This window comes from Gracilinanus agilis, chromosome 2, assembly GCF_016433145.1.
Source record: "Gracilinanus agilis isolate LMUSP501 chromosome 2, AgileGrace, whole genome shotgun sequence".
NCBI lineage: Eukaryota > Metazoa > Chordata > Mammalia > Didelphimorphia > Didelphidae > Gracilinanus > Gracilinanus agilis.
Window position 1 is genome coordinate 522,044,367 of NC_058131.1, and position 21,851 is coordinate 522,066,217.

Genomic DNA, 21,851 nt, shown 5'->3' on the forward strand with positions numbered 1-21,851 from the left:
GAAAGGAAAGGAAAGGAAAGGAAAGGAAAGGAAAGGAAAGGAAAATCAAATCCTTGACTTCTCTCAACCTATTTCCTCATCTGTAAAATGGTTAGATTGGACTAGATGACTGACAAGACCTCTTGTAGCTCAAAATTTTTGATCCTGTGATCTCATGGTTTTTTTTTATTAGCCTATGTTATCCAGGACAATGCAACAGCATTTTCTCACTAAAGATAAAGCAATCAGGAAAAACATCTGTATTTAAAAGGAGTTGTATATCTGATGGCATATTTGATCATCTGGATGAGAGATATTAGGATGAACATAGTTGTCCATCTGAAAAGAAGATAAATTGAGCTCAACTCAACATTTATTAAGCATCTATCATGTGGAAGGCACTTTGCCAAAGTGTTGAGAATAAACAAAAAATATTTTTCCTCTAGTGCCTAAAATCAAGTAGCATTTTTCATTTATTTTGTAATGTTAGAGGCAGTTAGGTGGATAGAGTGCTGGGCTTGAAGTCAGGAAGATCTGAGTTCAAATGTTGCCTCAGCTACTTACTAGCAAGTTGCTCTGTCCCTGCCTGCCTCAACTTACTCACCTGTAAAATGAAAATAATAATTGTACCTATACCACAAAACTGTTATGAGAACAAAATGAGATGATAGTTGTAAAGTATTTTTGCAAGTTTGAAGCATTATTTAAATACTAGCAATTGCTTAATTAATTAAAATAGCCCCCACAGAATTTTTAATAATAAAACATGAAAATTTTCTATATCCCTTTTGGGACAGCACAGTAACTCAGTGGATAGAGTGCTGGGTCTAGAATCAGGAAGACCTGAGTTCAAAAGTTACATCAGGTACTTACTAGCTGTGTGACCCTGGGCACATCTCTTAGCCCTGTTTACTTCAGTTTCCTCAACTGCAAAATGACCTGGAAAAGGAACTGGAAAACAACTCTAGTATCTATACTAAGAAAATCCTGAATGAGGTCACGAAGATTTGGACACAAGTGAAACAACTAAACAATAACAATATAACAATAACACTAGGGTTTGCCAAGTGCCTTATTTGGAGATTATTTGTAGATTTACACTTGGAAAGGACTTCAAATGCCATCGAGACCAATTTCTTTATTTTATAGATTGAGAGACTAAGATGTGAAGCAGATAAGTAAGTTACCTGAGACTACCTATTAAGTAGAATTTCATCCTTTTGCTCCAAAACCACTCATTTCTCCATCATAGCAAGTTGCAACTAGAATGTCAAGGAAATTTCAAAGAATCCATCATGCATCTTTCTTAAATGTCAGTGGTTCTCTACTATAAGAAGAAGAAGTAGCCTGTGCTGAAAAAAGTCTTGATTGTTTTGGCAAAATTTCCACCCACCTTACAATACCACTTTTCAGCTCTGGACCAATAGAGCATCAAAAAGATATCCCTTTTTTTTTCAACCAGTCTTATTGTGGTGAAGAATTCTTTAATTTAATTTTTTAATTAATTTTTTAGTTAAAATACATTTTTAGAATGATTCGATACTTATATAAGCCACTTGGAAAGTAGTATGTTCATATACATATGCATATGTATTATTGCATCATTGCCCCAGAGTTTATGAGTATTCTTATTTGGGTATCAGGCCAAGGTAATTGAATTCTAAAATCAATAGTGTCATTCTTTGGCTTCTCAAACCATTTCCACTTAGAAAAGAGTCCATTCACATTTGGACAGACAGATGTATATAAAATCATAGAAAACCTGATCAAAATCTTCCTTGAAAATATGAATACAAAGACTTTATTCCTTAAAAAAAATAGACATGAAGATAAGAAGACAGACAGAAGGGAGGGAATCAATAAATAAAACTATTTTGATTTTGGACCTGAGAAACAGAATCTGATCCAGGGGGTTGCAGGCAAAGGTGGAACATTTTTAAATATCTGTGTAAACCACACAGGTTCCCCCAACATGTTTTCCAATTTCAGTTATATTTTTCTGTATTCCTGCCTGAGGACATTGACATCTGGACAATCAATGGCAGTGCCTTACACACATGCATACTGTAGAACCTAGGCCAAGAAAAGAAGAAAAAATGGCGTAAAACTTTGTGTGTGGAATCAACCACAAAGTCCCAGTTAAAAGGGCCAGGAGTGAAAGCTGAGTTCCCAAATGACTGAGACTAAAAAAGATAACACCCCCAGGCATCTGTATGTCTCAGCATTTAAATTATATCCCTTGAAATGTCAATTTGGACTTTGTGCCAAGAAACATTTGGGAGCTCTTTTTCATGAAAATACCCAATAGAAGCCCAATCTGTTTAAATGAAAGGTGTCTCTAATCATTTGGTAAAAACATAACATGTTTTTATTTTATTATGTAACCTTGAATTATCTTGGCCTTTAATGAGGATTTTTGCATTGTTGCTGATGCTCTGTAATTTCATGGAATTATGTTGTCTAAATGGGCAGTCCACAAGCCAAAAAAAGGAAAAAAAAATGCCTCCATATCCTATTTCCAAATTATTAAAACCCATTCGCTTACTCCTGTACATTTCCCATTTGAGTAAAATGTAAATATCTGTCATATTTTTAATAAACAATTTTATCTCTGCAGATTTCTCCCTCCAATAAAGAGTTGTAACTTCCACAGACAGATACACTTGGTATAATGAATAATGTTTTGGTGGACTCCTCTTTCTAAGACACTGATGGTTCCTATAGTTTTCATGCATCCTAAATTATAGCCTGTTTTCTCTTTTGCCTTTTTTTCTGCAGGATTAGTGATTACATGGATCTGACCCCTGTAGATATTGTAGGGAAGAGATGTTACCACTTCATCCATGCTGAAGACGTAGAAGGGATCAGGCACAGTCATTTAGACTGTAAGTACCTCTTTTATATCAAAATAACCTGGTCTGGTGCCTTCATCTTGTTCTTATCCGTGTTTGGTTTCAGTCCTAACTTTTCCCTTCATCCTCTTGGTGAGTCCAAAAAAGCCAGTGATCTCTCTGGAAGAAGCAAGAGGGGGTAATCACTAATCATTTCTAGTTGTATTGCAGTTCAATTAAAAGTGCAGTCCAAAGATCAGAAGATTTGGACTTCCCAAAGCTTGCTCCAAGTGGCCTATGTGTCACCTGAGTCTCTCAATGGGGAAGTCTAATGAAAGGGGCTTCTGCCTTGGGAGACTGAAAGATGTTCATTCTTCTTACAAAATTTCAGCTTTTGTGCTTGCAGCCTCAGCTCTAAACATGCATGTGGGGAGGAAAAGAAGGGAGATACAAATCCAAGAAGGTGAGAACCACATAAAAATCCCTGCTTCTCTTTGCATTTAAATGGGGAGGGGGCAGCAGAAGGAGTAGTTCATAGCATATCAAAGTGTTGCCTCTGTCCTTCCCCAGTTTCAACCCTGTTCAACTGCACTGTCTGTTCACTTTGTTTCTGCAGAGAGGATTATTCAGATTAGCAGACACCTCCATCCCCCTTCTCCTGGGGGGGTAGAAACCAATCTCAGCTCTTTGAATCTGATCCCAAGATCTTGACCCTGAGATTGAACTCTCTGGCACAGAAGATAGCTGAGCATATGAGCAAGGCAGAACCAACTGTGTGAGAGCAATAACCTACTTGTGGTGGTTCACAGGCAGTTTTCTTAGGTCTCTGCTAAAAGTTGGCTCTGCAGATGCACTGGGAGCCATTGGGAAGGATGGGAAGGATCCCCAGAGTCCCCAAAAGCTAAGAGTCTGTCACTTCATAGTCCTTGAGGGAACTGGGATTTCCAAGGTGGGAGGGAGACTTTTTTCTGATTTAGAGGCTCTCCCTAAAAATGGAAACTCATACTATTGATTAAGTGCCCTTTAAAGCTCCTAATTCTTATTTTGAGTGGTAAATAAACTTTTGGTGTGATAAAATAGACCGAGAATAAAAAAGCTTTTTACTTAGCAAAAGCCAGCAAAATAGATAGTACTTGTATGTTCTTTTTCTTTCTTTTTCCAATTTCTCACCCTGAAGCTCATTTATGAAACCTGAGGTTTAAAACCGTAAGTAGGACATGAGAGGTATAATAAGCTGACACCATCCCTCTTCTGCTTCTTCGGTAAAAATCATAAAATTGGTAAGATGGTCATCTGCAAGAGATGCTGCAAGAGGGTTTGTCTTGGAGTCAGAATGGCTTCTCTTCAAATCCTGTCTGTAACACACACTAGCTCTGGAACTATGGGGAACTTATTTTAACTTTTCAGTGGCCTTAACAACTCCTTAAGACTTTAAGTTCTTTATTAGTAGTTAGTTAGACACAGTAAAGATGTGGTTGAGATCAAAACCTTACCTTTTCTGCAGAAAAAAAAAAATTCCATCATCATATCTATCTTTAATAGTGCCTTGTTTTGTGCTCTTATTTTAACAGTGCCTATTATTGAGGTGACTAGGTAAAGTAGTAGACAGAGGTTAGAACTGGGGTCAGGAAGATATGAGTTCAAATCTTGCTTCAGATACTTACTAGCTATGTGACCCTGGGCAAGTTACAACCTCTCTTCAATTTTCTTATCTCTAAAATAGGGATAATAATAGCACCTACTTCATAAGGTTGTTGTAAGGATGAAATAATTTAATATTTTTTAGTGTTTTCCAAGAACTTCTAGCTGCTATTATTATTACTATAGTAATAACACTTTGAGGCATAGGACCAAATTCTCTAGAAAAGTAATTCTCTGGGCAAAAAGGCTCCCTTCATATGATTATTCTTCATCAGATTCCATTCTTAGGCCAGGCCAGGGCAGTGGATTTAGCGAATACATTTACTCTTTAGAATGAATGGGTGTCACGCACCCCTGAAGTATATGTCTCTTCAATTAACTGAAAAACAAAATTGTGATGCTCCCTGGAAAGAAACATTGAGTACTTTGTAGCTGAGAGTCAAGATAGAAGGGCCTTTGGAGAAAAACATAAGTATACTTTTAGACTAGTGTAGGCCAGTGTCCTAAGATTTGAAAAAGACTTTCCTAGACATTGTGTCTCTGCGTGTATCTGGATGGATTTTTTTTCTCCATTTTGGAATCCTAATTGAGGTCTAAATTCATAAACCTGACACTAACAATGACAACAACAACAAAAGATACTTGTCATCCTCAGCTATTACTTGGAAAACGTCATACCATCTCTCCGGAGTTTGATTTACAGATATAGCACAGTTCCTTGGGAACAGTGAACAAGGGCAGTTCATTTCTTCCCATGAAGCAAAAGGTCTTCCAACAAATATGTTGGCTACTCTTCTCTCAAATCTACTTTTATCTCAGTAGCTAAAGTAATCTAAGATTTGGAAAAATAAACAATCATTCCATCATTGTGGTCCCCATTCCCCTGATTTTTCCTGGGTATCTTGCTCTCTAACATACAGAAAAGTCTGCTTTCAAATTCTGTGTCTCTTCATTATTTCATTTGGTTACGATTTGGAAAAGAAATTCCTGTTGTCATCCAAGCTCTCGCTTTGTGATTTTGCCTGCTTGCAGTGATTGAGCTCACCCTTTTAAATCATACACGCAACTTCTAATTTTGGGTTCTTTTAATAACCTTAAACACATTAAAAACAAATAGAATGAGTTGATAATTCCAAACAGTAAAATACACTTCACGTATTTAGCTATCATGCTGTGGAATAACTCCGCAATGTCAAGTATCACACAATTAGTAAAACTGTAGGGGGAAAAAAGAAGTGTTTTGATCCTGAGGAATTTTGATCCTAATCAGATTGAAATTTCCACGCTCTTGTCGTGCTTAATATCTTCAATCACAAAAAAATCAAACTGATTCCAATGTCGAGGGTTTTTTTTTTTGCATTCTGTGACTGAAATAAAATGCTAAAATATACAGATGCATCTAATTTTTGTACAATAAACATTAACATCATTATAAAGTAAGATTAAGTCTAAATGTGTGAGGTGGAATGATGGATGTTTACCTAATTCTCAAGCCAAAGCCAGCCTGGTAACTAAATGACAGGGTATGTAATGGGTTTATAAGCAGGGGAAAGAAAAAGCAAAAGACTAGAGATCTAACGCAGCATCCAGCTTGTCCAGACCCTGGACTATCACTGAGAGGTATCAATGGTGTCCTCCTGGAAGGAGAAGGTCATGGTGGTATAGAAGCAGTTCAGAAATGAGATAGAATTCTAATCAAAGGGATTTTTTAAAAATCATGCCCAATTCAGGGTTTCTTCCTTTAGTTATTGGCACAATTCCTGGATCTTATTCATGAAAGATAAGTCTTTAGCCATTTGATAATAGTCCTGATGTTTTGGTAGCTTCATCTCCTCCTGTTGTCCACAAGAGTTAAAATCACCTGCTGTTTTTGTGAATGAAATGATGACCGGGCAGTCTTTGGGAATGTATTTACTTACAACATGGCCATGACATGACTCCTGTGAATTGGTCATTATGTTAACCACTTCCATGGATGAGGATGGCGGAGAAGGAGAGAGGTAGAACAGAATCTCAGCTACAAGACACCTTCAGATCATTCTGAAAAACTGTGCTAGGATAACAAAATGGCTATTCATTAGCTTAGTGCAAACTGTTCCCAGGGTTCTCATTCCTCCAAGTAGAAAAGTTCCCAAAGGGTAACATCCCAAGACAACTTTTCCCCAAGACAACAAATACTCATTCATTCTACAAGCATTTAGTAAAATGCCTCCTTTTTGCCAGGCACTATGCTAGGTGTTAGGCAAACAAAGACATGAAGAAATGTTGATGTGGTAGAACTTTGCAAGTCTTTATGATGATGTTTTTGGTGACTCTTTTTTAACAAGCCCTTGTGTTTTTGTAGTTTCTCTTTCCTTACCCTGAACTCATTTAACTAAATCTTCCAACTTCCTTGGTCCTTCAGTTGGCAATAATTAATGATTTGATGGTTGGGAATTTTTTAAATTCGTGGCGGGGGTGGATCTACCTCTTTATCCCTTACCAGGTAACTGGGTTCATTATTCTGGTCTACATGGGATTCGTGGAGCTCAAGATGTGGACTGAGCCTTTTCCAAGTCTGAAATAAATTCTAGTTATGCTGAATAGGGACTTGGTTCTCTGATAGTACCACCTTCCACTCATTAGAAAAGTCAGGCTGGTGCATGGGCCAAGGGGTGCTTCATAGAAACCATATTATCAAGGGGTAACCAGGCTCTTTAGTTAGAATTCCTGCTCCTGGGACCTTGTAATCATTTGCCTTTTCCCTTCTGCCAACATCTTACTGAATCCTTGAGGTAGACTTGACAAACAGAAAAGAAGAAAAAGCTTTGCTTCTCCATTTCTGCTTGTTTTTGGTAGGAACCAAATTGCCTTAGGTAGTCCACAAAGTCCTTAAGAGATTAAGTCAGCAATGACCTTCTGAGTTGAAGAAAGAGTGGATGAAGAAAATCTCACCACTAGAATACTGCTGGTGCTTTCCACCATCAACAGCCAAGTCTTCTGGAGTGCAAAACTTAGAGAGAAAAGGTGGGGGGAAATAATGCATGGCAGCTGTGGTCCCTTTCTAGAAATAATTACAGAATGGTTGTCTCAGAAAGAGAAGGGAAAAAATAATTAGGTCATGCATGTTGGTGATATTGGAAAGAGTGGCCTCCCTCACAAATCTTGGAGAATGTGAAACATTTAGGCTACCATATTTCCCATTTCTTAATTAAAATATTCAATGCTTCTCTGCAAACTAATATACGGCAATGGAGTATAATGCATCCTATGCAGTTTTGCATCAATAACCCCTATACTTTGCTCCTAGTGGCGCCTCTTTGCCAAATGCAATCCGACTGTTTAATGCAGCACTAATTAGTCTATCCCCATTCCAGTCTGTAGGCGCTCCATTGTAATTCTTTCCAGCTCATTTTTTTTTCCACCCCAGAGCATCAATCAAAGTAAGTGCCCTGCCTGCCTAGGCAACAGAAGATGTCCTCCATGCATTTGTCATATGCCACAAAAACAAAGGGAGAATTTAATTGTTGATTTGGGTGTATTCAGTTGTCCCTTAGAGCAAATGAAAACTGCAAGAGAAGGAAAAGAGGGGAAAAGGAAACTTTAGTGGATGAGCCAAATGCAACCTCCAAGGGAATATTTTCCTACTCATGGCCTTTCCTCCAAGCTAGGTCTCCAGAACTTTCTTAACTGCATGGTGACTTGCTGGATTTTTTCCTCAAGTAAATAAGTCATCCCACTTACCTCCATAAGAATATTAAAAATCCCACAAAAGAAAAAAATATAAAAACAACCAATCTTTCTTCAGTAACCACGCAGACTCATTTTGTTTCTTTTCATCAATTAAAACACTTCTTATTTAGAGGTAACATTGAGCTGTATTCTTATGCAGGAATGAATTAATATTCTATTTGTTTGCTTATTTTGTACACATGCTTTGAAAATATGAGGGCAGAAAGAATAGCGATAAGGAAAATTGCTTTCAGTCCTATATGAGTATCCATTCTGAGGCAGGCCTAACTCAGGCCAGTGCGGTGATTCAGGCTCAGGGTTAAAATACAATGAGATACTCATGGGTAAAAAAAATCAAATGAAAACAATTTTACTTAGAATGATTAGGTACTGCACTTGATCTTAGCCAAAAGGCTGAGAAGCAATACTTAGAATGATTAGGAAGGATACATTTCCTAAAGTTAAAAAGGATGATGACTCAGGGTGCTAAAAGTAATATTTCAAAAATTCTTAGCTCATAGATACACTAGAAGAAGAGCTTAATATAATTTGCTTAAAGATAAAAAGTACAAAAATCCTTTTAAAGGCACAAGTTGCAGTGTGGAGGGGATATCAGGAGTACTTTAGAGTTATTCTCCTGATGACCTTGATGTAGCACCAAAAATAACAACTCCCCGTCTCAGGTCTGGCTCATCTGTAGCTAAGAGGCCATAGGATTCTGGCATGTCATCTACCCCAGAGCCTGAATGATTCTGGGACTCATGTACCCATTTAGTGCTCCCCAGCCCTCTAACTATAAACCCACTATCCCTGAGAGCCCCATCAGGAGAACGGTCCAAAATTTTGTTCCCTTTACAAGTCTCTACTACCTTCTTCTGGATGGTTTGGATAGATATTCCCCATCACTTCATCTAAGAAATCAAGATTACCATCAGGTCAGTTAAATAAGCATCTTCCAGGAAAATTCCCATTCATTGTAATTATAGAGGAGGAAAAAAAAAAACAATTTCATCTTCTCCTATATCATTAAAAAACAAAGCATGCCCAAATAATTCCTTCCCTTGGTCCCTCACCTCCTTTTTAAGAAAAAGTCATCCAAACTATCTCAGGGGAAAAGAAATATACCAATTTACAGGGGCCTGAGCCATTTATTTATAGAACCATCTGAGGGGACAGAACCCTAAAGACCTGAACAACTTTTAAAGGAAGGGCTGGAAAGCATTAACTGGGACTATGTGCAAATGTGGTTCATCCTTATCACTTGAACCTTCCTGAAAGCTGGGTATGTGAAGCCATTGGGCCAAGGGATCCCTCTTCCTGCTTCTTGGAGTAGTGCTAATTTTTCAAAAACATATCCTCTGGGAAATAGAATACCTAACTTCAGCAATCAGGGATGTAAAGATAAAATTGCTATTTTAAAAATCTGTTCTAGCATTCAACAAAATCACCATTTGAAAAAGAGATATAGAAGATGGAAGACCTAGTAAATGTGATAGTGAGGGGCCTAATTTCAGACCTCTTTTTCAGTAAAATGTGCTGCTTCATCCAAAGCAGTGGTGGAACGGAGGACCCATAAGAGAGAAGGAAAGAGGGATATGTTCTGTAAGCTCTGTGATGATGGCCATCATGGTGGTGGATTTAATGGAACCAGAATCCTGTGTCCTAAATAAGTACTGTAGTAAGGGCAAATTTAGCCCTGAGATGGAGGAAGAGGACCATTATAAGCAATTTACCAATCAGGGAAGGGTTGAGAATCACATAGGATCATATCATGCTGATTTTTTCAAGGTGGATGCCCAAGTTGGCATCAAGATCACTATTAAGCAGAATTTTTTGCATTGTATAATCTTGTGCCACCACAATGTAGCATCTTAACCCCTATATCCAGTTTGATGGTGAACCCAGGCCCCAATTTCTACTAGTTCACAAAGGCATGCACAATGAGAATCCTTCTAAAACTTCTAATACCAACTCATCATAGGCTGGACATTTCTATGCCTAGACTTCAAGGGGACCAAATGGATCCCCCCTTCACTCACTTAAAGATCAGCCAAAGCTATATAGAAGAGGTGCCATGTGTTTTACATCAATGAGCTTCCATGCCTTACAGCAGGAGATCAGCAAACTATTGCCTGAAGGCCAAATCTGGGCCTATTGCCTATTTTTGTATGGCTTGCTACAAAATAAAATTGTTTCTTACATTTTTAAATGCGATAAAATTTTATTTTAAACCATTCTGAGCTCCCAGGACTGTACAAAAACAGGCATAGGTCCAAAATGGGTTGTAGTTTGCCCACTTGCTGTACAGACTGTTAACATCAAGTTAGTTTAATATCACGACCCAACAGTAGTAATCAAATATACTGATAATTCACATTCCTTTTAGCTCTGGAATATAAGTAGTATAGGCATTATACCCATTTTACAGATGAGGAAATTGAAGCTTAAAAAGCTAATGTGAGTTTTTATGGTCACATAGCTAATAAATTTCTCCTGTCTTTGTCAATGTTTTAAAAGTCTTCCCATGACAAACTTACAGACTTAAGGCACAAGAGCCAAATGTTGTAGGTTAGGCACATCTCACTCCATTGCTTCATTTGATATAATGATGTTATTATAGTTACAAATTGGACAGGGGTCATTTATGATTCCAGATGGTTTCTTTCCCAGGGAATGTTATCTAGAGTGCTTTCACACCTGGGGAGTAGGGAGTAGACTCTTAAGTCCTTGGGCATAGGAGGTGCTTCATTTAAATTCCATTCGAATACATTTAATCAACAATAGTTAAAGATATAAGCACTTAAGCAATGGGGAATAGGCTTTTTGAGTATCTGGAGTCAAAGCTCAAATTCAGCTGGGCAAGGTAAGGAGAATGATCTAGTTCATGGCAGATTAATCCTTTTAATATCAATGACCCAAAAAGTTATGAACGAAAGAACATAGTCTCATAGATCAGCCTTTCATGAAGAAAGTTAAGAAAAGTAAATGTTAGCTGGCACTCACTTAAATTAACATGTAAAGGAGATTTGTTTTTATTATCTTGTCATTTAAGATTTATATATATAGCTACAAGGAGTTTAGCAACAATAGCAATAATAATAACAATAGCTAAGATTTAAATTACACTTACTATATGCCAGGCACTGTGCTGAGCACTTTACAATAGTGCTTTTGTGTTAATATTATTCCCAGTGAACAAAGTACAATGACTTCTGTGTTAATATTATTCCCAATGAACAAATAAAGAAACTGAGACCAAAGCTGAGTGGCTTGCCCTTGGTTATGCAGATAGCAAATATCTGAGGTCAAATTTGAACTCTGATTCCAGGACTAGTGCTCTATTCACTGAGCGACTTAGAAATATGGAGAATGAACTGGAGCTGGCAATCAGGAGACCCAGCTTCAAACCAGTTTTGCTTCTGCCTCTCTTACTCAGTAAATAAGCAGGTTCAGAGCTTGTAAAGAGACAAAAAAAAAAAAAAAAAAAAAGAAAAGAAAAAACTCCTCTGAAAAGCATCAGAACAAAATGTAAAAGCCAATTTCATTTTGATGAAATGGTGATGTCCATGGGATTTCCTTTCAGCTAACTGAAGAACTTAGTAATAGGTGGGTTTTGTTTCATTATGCTTTTTAAATGGTTTTAGTTTCTCAGCAGTAAATTCTCCTCTGACTGTAGCATTTATCCTTGGACTTGATGCCTTAGGATACAGTTCTGATATATGTCAGCTGAGACTTTATTTTTTGCTTTTGTCTTCCCAATCAATCAATAGTTCTACAATATTTTTAAAATCTTGTCCACTGTTTGGGGGGTAAGGGAGCATTCTACAATTATTAGACTGCACCAAACAGGAAAAGGAGAAGGAAATTTATTTTTCAAATAGTTCTAAGCTATCATATTCTACCTCCCACCCATAACATATATGGTGCTAAACAAAAATCCATGTGAAAAGGATCTGGAAATTTTAGAGAGATGCAAGCTAAGTGTGGGTCAACTGTGTTATATGGCAGTCAGGAGAAAAAAAAACAACATTGACTTTAGGCTGCAATAGAAGCATAGTGTTAAGAATAAGAGAGCAAAGAAGTCATCTCCTTATGCTCTACCCTATTCAGACTATGACTGTAGTGTTGGGTCTGCTTCTGGGCACCTTATTTTGGGAAATACATTGATAACATTGTGAGAAGCATGGTATAGTTAACAGCATTGGCAAAGTATTGGCACTAGTGCCCAACTGGCATGGAGAGAGCTGCTCCTAATTTCCCAACTTCCAAGGACATTTTTTGCATGCCCCACCCCTCTGTCCAGCTGCCCAAAGTAAGCACTTCTTCCCTCCGCTCTCTGAGGTAGTGTGAGAGGGCTTTACAGGCAGCTTGAAATTGCAGTTTGGGCACCCAAACTTGAAAACCTTCACCAACACTGGTATAGTAGAAAGGGAATTGGTTGTTAGTATCAGAGGACCTTAAGTTCAAATCCCAATTTTGACACTTATGATTTGTGGGACATTTGGCAAAATGTCCCAACTTAACCTTTCTGGGCTTCAACTATGTAAGAGTGTGTTCCCTTCAGACTTTGGTAATGTTGCTGCAAAGACCAGAACAAAACCTATGTATGAAAAACATTAAAAGAGACAGAGACAAGGCTCTTATCTGGGACAAAGATGGTGTCAGTTTCTTTTCCCTGTGTCTCATGTGACCAACAGAAAATCTTTGGAATTAATAATTTCAAAATTCTACTGATTTTTTTTTTGAGGCAAATAGGATTAAGGAACTTGGCCAGGGTCACACAGCTGATAAGTGGCTGAGGCTGGATTTGAACTCAGGACTTCCTGACTCCAAGCCCAGCACTCTATTCACTGTACCGCTTAGCTGCCAAGTAACTTAGAAATTCTGAACCCCGGAACCGTTTTATGATTATTTTATAAATGCATATTATCTGATTGTGGCCAAATTGGCAAAGAAAAAGATTTGACATGGTGCTGGTAATCACCATAAGTTAGAATGAGACCTCTCACTCACTAAGGTGACTCAGCTCTAAGTCAGGAAGATTGGTTAAAGAAAAAAACCTCAGATCTTGGAGAAATAGAGGCTATGATCTCTCTTCCCTACCACCTGCCACCTAGGCTCTGAAAAACCCTCAGAACACAATCAAGGGAATAGAACTGGAGAAGGTTCTATAATCCCAGACTGAGAGCCTCTACTTTTTATGAAAAAATAAAATATTACCCTTGTAATATTTATTAGTAGTGCAGAGCACTCTCCCATCAGATTGTGAACTCTTGGAGAGCAAAGACTATCTCTTGCTTTTCTTTTTGTATCCCCATCATTCAGCATAGTGCCAAGCATATAGCAGAAGCTTAATGATTGACTGATTGATAGTCCAGTGCAACTTGACTTAGCAGCAGAACCACCCATTCTTAGTGAAACTTTGTGAAGACATTCATTCAACAAATTAAAAATACACCAAGGTCTACAGCTACATAATTGAAAGGTGCCCTGGCTACATGTATGCCCTACACTTGTGGTTCTCTACTATAGCAGTTTAAATTTGATGCTACTTTCCCCCACAGACATAATAGTATAGGTAGGAGAGTACATCCCATGTTTTTAGGTAGAATGTTCTATCATTACTATTTTTGCTTTGACTTTGAGTAAATGTTTTTATTAAGAGGTTGTTGAGATAAGTGGCTAATTCTTATTTGTGGTAGTGAGAACTTTGAAGCTACAATGCTAAGAGAGTAGCAGCCCATCAGAATAAACTAGCTGCCACCTCCCTACCCCCTCCATCCCACTGCAAATACTCAGATCAATTGTAGCAGTCACTCATCCTAGGATCCAGCCTGCTAGTGTTGATGCAGGTGGAGGAAGTGATTTGATGGTGGGGGCAAAGACATAAAAAAGAGGGCTTAACTAGATGATCTCTCCAATGGCCTTTCCATCTCTAAATCTATGGGACTATCAGCTAGAATAAGCCTAGTTGAGGGATTTTTAAATCTTGTAAAAACCAGTTAAAAGAACAGAGGATGAGAATACTTTAAGGGATGGGAATTATAGCAAACTTGCAATATTTAAAGGGTTTTCATCTAGAACAAAGATTAATTAGATTTATTGTGCTTGGCCCCAGAGGGCAGAACTAGGAGCAATGGGTGATAGTTAAATAAAGTCATATTTTTACTCTGTTTAAGAAAGAAATTCTTAATGACAGAGCTGTCCAGAAGGTAGAATTGGCCACCTCGTGAGTAAATTAATACCTAGAGTTCTTCAAGAAGTGACTGGGCAATCACTTGTCAGGGATGTTCTAGAGGAGAGTTAGACTTTACTTACGAGTTTGGACTAAATGACCTCTGATATTTCTTCAAAATCCAAAGTCCATTAATTCTGTGACCTTCCCACCAATCTACTCTAAAACCCTTATAAATCAATGTCCAGTGTACCTCACATATATAACACATCCTTTAAACTGGAATAAGACAAAAAGAATTCTTCTTTTAAACATATTTCTTAATGGATGTGTATTACTCTCTTTATGACACAAAAGGCCTCAAACTTTGGTTCTCATAATTTTGCTTTGTTTTTAAATTACCCCTATAGGCACAAGGTTGAAGTAATACATTCTCCATACTTTTTTTTCTGTCAGCCTCCTAAAAATAAATTCACAGACAAAAGAAGATCAGATGCTATCCCTTTTTAAACCTCCTTCTACTAGAATAGATTGGCAAGTCATATACAATTTATAGCCATAGAGAGTTGCTTGTAGTGCTGAGAGGTTGTTATTTGACCAGGGTCACATAACTAATAAGAATTATAGACGACGGTTGAACCCAGGTCTTCTTGGCTTTCAGGCTCAATCCATAGCCATGCTTCCTCTCAATGTCAGCTGGTTGATTTGTTTGTGGAAAGCTCATTAATGGGAACTTTAGAAGTTCCAATGCTGGGAGAATAGCAACCCACCAGAATAAAGCAACCACCCCCACCCCAATTTCCCATCTCATTCCCAATGAGCAGATTAGTCATAGCAATCACTCACCCTAGGATCTAGCTTGCTACCAGTGGTCACCTCTAACTTCTTAACTTTGTGTAAAAATCCTTTCATTCCACCTTAGAATCAGTCCTAAGTATTGTTCCAAGGCAGAAGAGTGGCAAGGGTTAGGCAATTGGGGTTAAGTGACTTGCCCAGGGTCATAGAGCTAGGAAGTGTCTGAGGCCAGATTTGAACCCAGGATCTCCCATATCTCTAGGTCTGGCTTTATAACAAACTAGCCACCTAGCTGCCCCAACTTCTTATCTTTTTAAGGCATGAGGGGTAATAAACCCTAAGTTATATTTTTAGAAGGAACTGGCCATATTTTATATAGAGATATAGGTATATGACAAAGACAATATGGCTTAATAGACAAAATACTGAGATTAGAGTAAGAAAGTCATAGATTAAAATCCCACTTCTGACATTTATTAGTTAAGTGAACATGGGCAAATTACCTTCCCTCAGAAAGCCTTGGTTTCCTCATCTACCCAATAAGGACTTGGACTAGGTGATCCCTAAATTACCTTGTAGCTCCCTGTCTAATATCCTTTAATCTCATGAGAGACCTGTCCTTCATCCTTTTTTTTTTTAAACCCTTGTACTTCGGTGTATTGTCTCATAGGTGGAAGATTGGTAAGGGTGGGCAATGGGGGTCAAGTGACTTGCCCAGGGTCACACAGCTGGGAAGTGGCTGAGGCCAGGTTTGAACCTAGGACCTCCTGTCTCTAGGCCTGACTCTCACTCCACTGAGCTACCCAGCTGCCCCATGTCCTTCATCCTTATTCGGATTTCCTGTCACTACATCCACCCCATCATGATTTCCTACTATTCCTTCCTCCCAATGGCTCCCTGCATTCCATCACTTCTTCCAACTCCTGTTGTTCTGTAATTGCATACTGGGTCCTCTAGAACGTTGGAGATCCAGTGGCTAGATGAATGATTTATTGTTTAGTGAACTTTTTTCCTTCGGTACTTGGGGTTGGGAAAGCATTATAACCTATAATCAGGAGAGAGATTTTGTTTTGATACTGTTCTTACTCAGTGTTTTCAATAAGTACCTTTTCTTTGGGCTAATTGTTTCCCCTGATTAACAAGAGATAAAATAAATATGCCAGGGCTCATAATCCTTAGTCTTAGTACTTTAGACCCTGAACCTACCTTGAGCCAGGGTAGTGATCCCCTGGGGTACCCAGCCTAACAGAAAGCGAGAATGGGGGGAGGTGTCAACCCAAACTTTGGGTGATAGTTCTGTCAATGAGTTTCATAGCATTATAAGCTTAGAGTTAGAAGGACCCTCAGAAATATTCTAATATAGCCCCATCTTTTTTCAGATGAGGAGACTGAAGATAAGTGATGTAAAGAAACTAGTCTAGGAAACAGCACCATGATTGCTCATACCTAAGGCTCTGGCTTCAAACCTAGTATTCTTTCCACTGAGAACCACAGTGCATTGATTAATCTGTCCAAATCTAAAACAAGGGAGCTTTATATGGGAGAAAGAATTGTGGAAGCTAAAATATGAAATAAAATAAATGATCTTCCATTAGCTTTTAGGAAGGACAGCAGGACACATAGAATGCCACATCAGAACACAACTTGTAATTCACAGAAGTAGAAATTCCCTGGTTCAGAAGATTTGTTTATTTCTTCTTATCTTTGAGCACAATGTTTTCCACACTTAAAAGAAAGCCTTGGCCTTCAGTGCAGTGCATTAGGGCCAAGAGAGAGAACATTTTAAAAAACCTCTCAAACTGACATGTTCTTAAATCAATTAAAAGTTTTCTGCATGATTCAATATTAACAGTTAATAAAAATCTATCACTCGTCAGTGGTGTTGAAAAAACCTCTTCTGAGGATATAAATCATATGTATGGCAATTCAAGCAGGACCTGTCATTAGTGTATTAGGGGGGGAAATCCATAGATGATACATAGTCACTCCGGGTGCATCCACGGGTCTCCTGTCCTATTGCTCATAATTCAGTTTAAGTATCAAACATCATTAAACTTTACTAAATATTGCTCAGCACTTAGATTTTTTTTAACTAAAAACCAATTTGTGGATGCCTGCCTGCTATTTAAAACATCTAACTCACTAATTGCAAAATCTATAGAAAAGTCTCCACAGCATCAAAAGCTCGGTTGATCCTCTGAACAGTTTATAAATGAAAAACTGTCTCTTCTTCGAGCAAATAAAGCCCTTAATGCACTATTTCTGACTGTGATGCTATTTTTCCTGTGGGTTTTCAAAATGACCTTCCTGTAAGCATCAAGGACTATAACTTTTCAGATAAAGAAACTTGTTCATGTTTTAAGTCTATGCCAGGTTCATTCCCCTATAGCCCACAGTTTCAAAAGCAAGGAAAAAGTAATCTGGAATTTAGAAGGGAGGAGGGGAAAAAAGGGAAAAAAAACCTCTCTGTTTCCAGAATGAAGTTACCCTGTCAGCCTGCCTTGGGCCTTAGGTGGAGAAGCAGAGATTAAAGAGTCAGTATTCTTTTTCATGTTTCATCTGCCAGTTTTGTGAATGTAGAAAAAAGAACCAGTGGCTACAGCTAAGCACCCAACTGTGGTATTAAGTACAGAGTGCCCCCCCCCTTACCTCCACCCTGTTGCAATAAATTAAAAAAAAATTTTTTGCCAGTTTACAGAAGAAGGAGCTTGCAAACGATGCTCCCTAGCCATTGATAAAGGTACGTTGAGGAGGAGGCTGAACAGAGAGCCACAGATGCAGCCCTCATATAGCCCTTAAAGATAATGAACCCCTTTGTTTGGCTGTGTGAATACGAAGTGTTAAATCTCAGATGATCTCATCATTTCCTATTTATTCTATACTTACCTGAATGCACCATGTATTGCAGCTCTTTTAATGCACTTGTGAGCCACCAAAAATGTCCTTTTGTTAGACCCTTTGCTGAAAAGGCTGCTTTTGAGAGAAGCCTTCTTCTCCTCTTCAAACTGAATTAGCCTGACTTCCTTCTTTCTGAGACACAACTCGCTATTTAGAATGTTTGGCTTTGGTTTGGTGGAGCAGCCCAACAGGAAAGAAACCATGTTCTTTTTTTTCCCACCATATTTCTGAAGACAAACTTGTACTGATTTGTTTTGATTTACTACCAGAATTATGTTCCTGCCACAAACACTGGCTCCCTTTTCGTCCCCTCAGCACCAGTATATTGCTGCCCACAAAGTTCCCAAAGAAAACTGCATTCCCTCTGGTGGGAACCATGGACAGAGCAATAGATTTGTGTTTTGGGGAAACTGCCATTAGTTTCAGATTTGTGGGTTTGGGTTGTGTGTGGTTTTTTTTCTCCCTTCTTCTTTTGGCTCCTTCTTCCTCATGAGCTGGATGTGCATTTCTTGCATGCTAACCACCTGGCTCAAGTCAAGACAATATTTTTAAAATAAAATTCAATAAAACTTAGCGCCCAGCATTTTGGAGAAAAGAAATGTATAGTTGATGTAAAGGTCACTTGTTCTAAAATGCTGGCTTTCTGCAATTTTCTTTTCATTAAGCTTTATCTGACATCCCCCCTTCACAGTTTGGGGTTGTTATGTGTTTTTTCCCTTCTTTTGGGTATCTGCAATAATAATTCCAGGTTGTCAGGCTGATTTGTGCCAAATCAGTACAACTCTCATTCAAAGGCTCCTCTTCATCTGACCTCATGTGTTTTGTTCATGACTTAGAGTTTTATTCTCCTATGGAAAATCCTGTATTTGGTAGTTATAGGGAAATCCTGTTACATGGAGGGAAAAAAAAACCCAGATGGGTGACAGACAAGTCCCTGTGTTTTCCTTAAGAAAAAGCCATTTTCAAAGCCGAGTAGAAAAACTGGTCAGAGAAGGTCTGGTCCGAATTTTGTTTAGGATTGTTCATTGGTAAGAGAGTACATGGATGTATATGACTTTAGAAATATATTATTATTCCTTGGTATACACATATGATTTTGGACTAAATTGTCCAAATTATAAATATTATCTTTGTATCTACACCCTTAAATTTTTCTATTTTGGTGCTCTGAGATTCACCAATAAGAACAGTATTTTTTCTATAGAAAAGATTAGTTCAAAGCCAGGAACAGAAGTAGTCAGGGCCAATGGAGCTAGTCACCTAGAGTATCCACCCCTGATAGTAGAAAGGAGCTTAGAAATTGGCTATAATGGCACATGATTTTTGAGAAACCTGAAGTTTATCTTTTTATCTTTATCTTTATTTTAATAAATCTCCACATAAGTTTTCCAGAGTTATATGATTTGTGTTGTCTCCCTCTCCCCTTCCGGAGTTGACAAGCAATTCAATCTGGTTTATACATGTATTATCAAGCAAAACAAAAAAACAGAAGTTTCGATGAGTGGAAAATAGTCTCAACTTCTACGTGAAAACACAAATGCTCTACCCATATCCTATTAGAAAAGTAATATGAAAGCTCCAAGCAGAACCAGCAGAACCTCTAACTTAGGCTATCCCTACTATGAACACTCTATGCCTGCATAAGTCAAACAAAAGCATGCAATTTTATATTTGGTCAGAATTCATCTGTCAGCTACCCTATCACCAGCGGTATGGCTGAAAAAATGTGGTCCATGACTCTAGCTAGATGATTTTTAACTAAACATCTGTATTACCTCCCCCTCTCCTTGTCTCCTTTTTGTGGATTGGAACAACATGGTTTTTAATTTATTCTTAGGCTCATTAATTTGATTAGCCCTTTTCTGCTTCTGAGAGACAATAAACTATTTTTAAAGGACTTAAATCAGGAGGAACTTTCTTACTCCTTAATTCTATCATTTATTTCCAAGAGGGATTTGTGTGGTTTTCAATGTCATGCATTTTCTCCTCATTTCCTTCTGATCTCTGAGGCTAAGCCTCAAAAATTAAAAATTAAAAAATAAAATAAAAAAAACAATAGCCCTTGGATTAAAGAGAATAGAAAAAGTTTTGTGAGTTTTTTTTTCCAGGTTCTCTCATTTATAACTTAAACTAAAAATCTCTTTCAAGCTGTTACCAAGGTGGCTTTTCTTCTTGAGCTGATTAGGACCGCATGAGTTCAGGAAAAACTGTCAGATCCTGCCTAGGGCACAGCTGGAGTGATCCAGCTGATTTGCCAATGTGATTTTTTTTTTTTTTTTTTTTTGGAGAAGGAATAGCTTCATCCTAGTGTCAAGAGTTTACATTCTGGGTCTCTGGGAAAAAAAATGTCAGGAACTTTTTGGTTAATTGTAAACAGACCTTCATCAGCCTCTTGCCTTTGGTGTGAGTCCTGTGCAAGACTGAAGAAACTCGGGCTCTGTCACCGCCTGGCCTGTGGGGCAGCGGGTCTCCCCAGCCATGAAGCCCCGTTACTGTCTCAGGATGGGGACTGTCATCTTAGGGAAATACTTCCTCATTTTAATATAGCCAAAATAAAGCGGGCTCTGTCTGAAAACCCAGCAGCCGGCCTTAAACTCTTCTTACCTTTTCAAGATTCTGTTTGTATGGTGGCCTCCAGGGCCGGCCCCAGGCAAAACTGTGAAGTAGGCGAAGTTTGTCTTCTGCAGGCAGTCGCCTCCCCTGAGGTATCCCCTCCTCTCTTTTAGCAGCTTCCAGCAAGAGTTATACAGAACCTAAAGCAGCATCTCCCCATGTAACCCCACCCCAATCTGTGGACTCCCCTTTGTCAATTCTTTCCAAAGCAATGTCCCAACCATCAAGCCCTCTCCTTGCCCCTTCCGTTATCCAGTCAAATCTGCTCTCATTCCCTCCTTCCCTTTCTTGTCTCTGCACCGGGATGGACGATAGTTATCTCATCTGCCCGAGAAATTTTCTGGCATGGGCTAATGGATTGTTAATAAACTAATGTAGGGGACAGCTGTGTGGCTCAAGAGACTGAAAGCCAGGCCTAGAGACAGGAGGTCCTGGGTTCACATATGAACCCAGACACTTCCTAGCTTTGTGACCCTGGACAAGTCATTTGACCCCCATTGCCTAGCCCTTACCGCTCTTCTGCCTTGGAACCAACCCACAGTATTGATTCTAAGATGGAAGGTAAGGGTTTAAAAAAAAACACAAAAACTAATGCAAACTTTCCTAAACTCTTTTCTGGTCAGTGTATGCGGTGTGCCAGTGGTCTGGAAGAAATTGTTGATTTCAGAAAGATGGGAAAAGGAACAGGGGAGGAAGGGAATCAGAATTTATTATTAAGTACCTACCAGGTACCAAGCACCTTACAAATTGAATCTCATTCAATCTTTGAAACAACCCTATTAGACAAATTTTATTATTATGCCCATTTTACAATTGGGGAAACTGAGGAGACAGAGGTTAAAATGGTCATACCACTAATGAATGTCTGAGGCCAAATTTGAATTTAGGTCTTCCTGACTCCAAGTCCTATGCTCTCTCCACTGTACTTGCCTATCACCTCAGAGATGATAACTGACTTTTTTTGTGGAATGGTCCCTTCATTTTCCCATATTTGTTTTAGCTACTTTATCAGTTTTATACTTTTTATTAAGTTCTGGATAGGGGTTGATAGGGTTTTCAAAGTGGGCTAATGATGATTATTCGTCCATTATCTACTGAGCAGATATATAGAGAAAAAAAGAACCATTTTAATTGTTCCTAATGCTTTTAGAATTTTAAAATTTTAAATCAAAGGATTAACAAGAAAGAGAGAAGAAAGGAAAAGAAAG

The 21,851-nt window shown here is 38.3% G+C and overlaps 1 protein-coding gene and 1 pseudogene across 1 annotated transcript in view; one reads left to right on the forward strand and one right to left on the reverse strand.

The window, feature by feature from the left end:
• NPAS3 (neuronal PAS domain protein 3) overlaps positions 1-21,851 on the forward strand; it is a 1,019,383-nt gene that overhangs the window by 990,348 nt on the left and 7,184 nt on the right. The window contains exon 9 of the mRNA XM_044660006.1: positions 2,758-2,864. Within this exon, the coding sequence (XP_044515941.1) occupies positions 2,758-2,864 (107 nt within the window). The remainder of the gene's footprint in view (positions 1-2,757; positions 2,865-21,851) is intronic.
• LOC123238557 lies at positions 8,376-8,588 on the reverse strand (annotated as a pseudogene).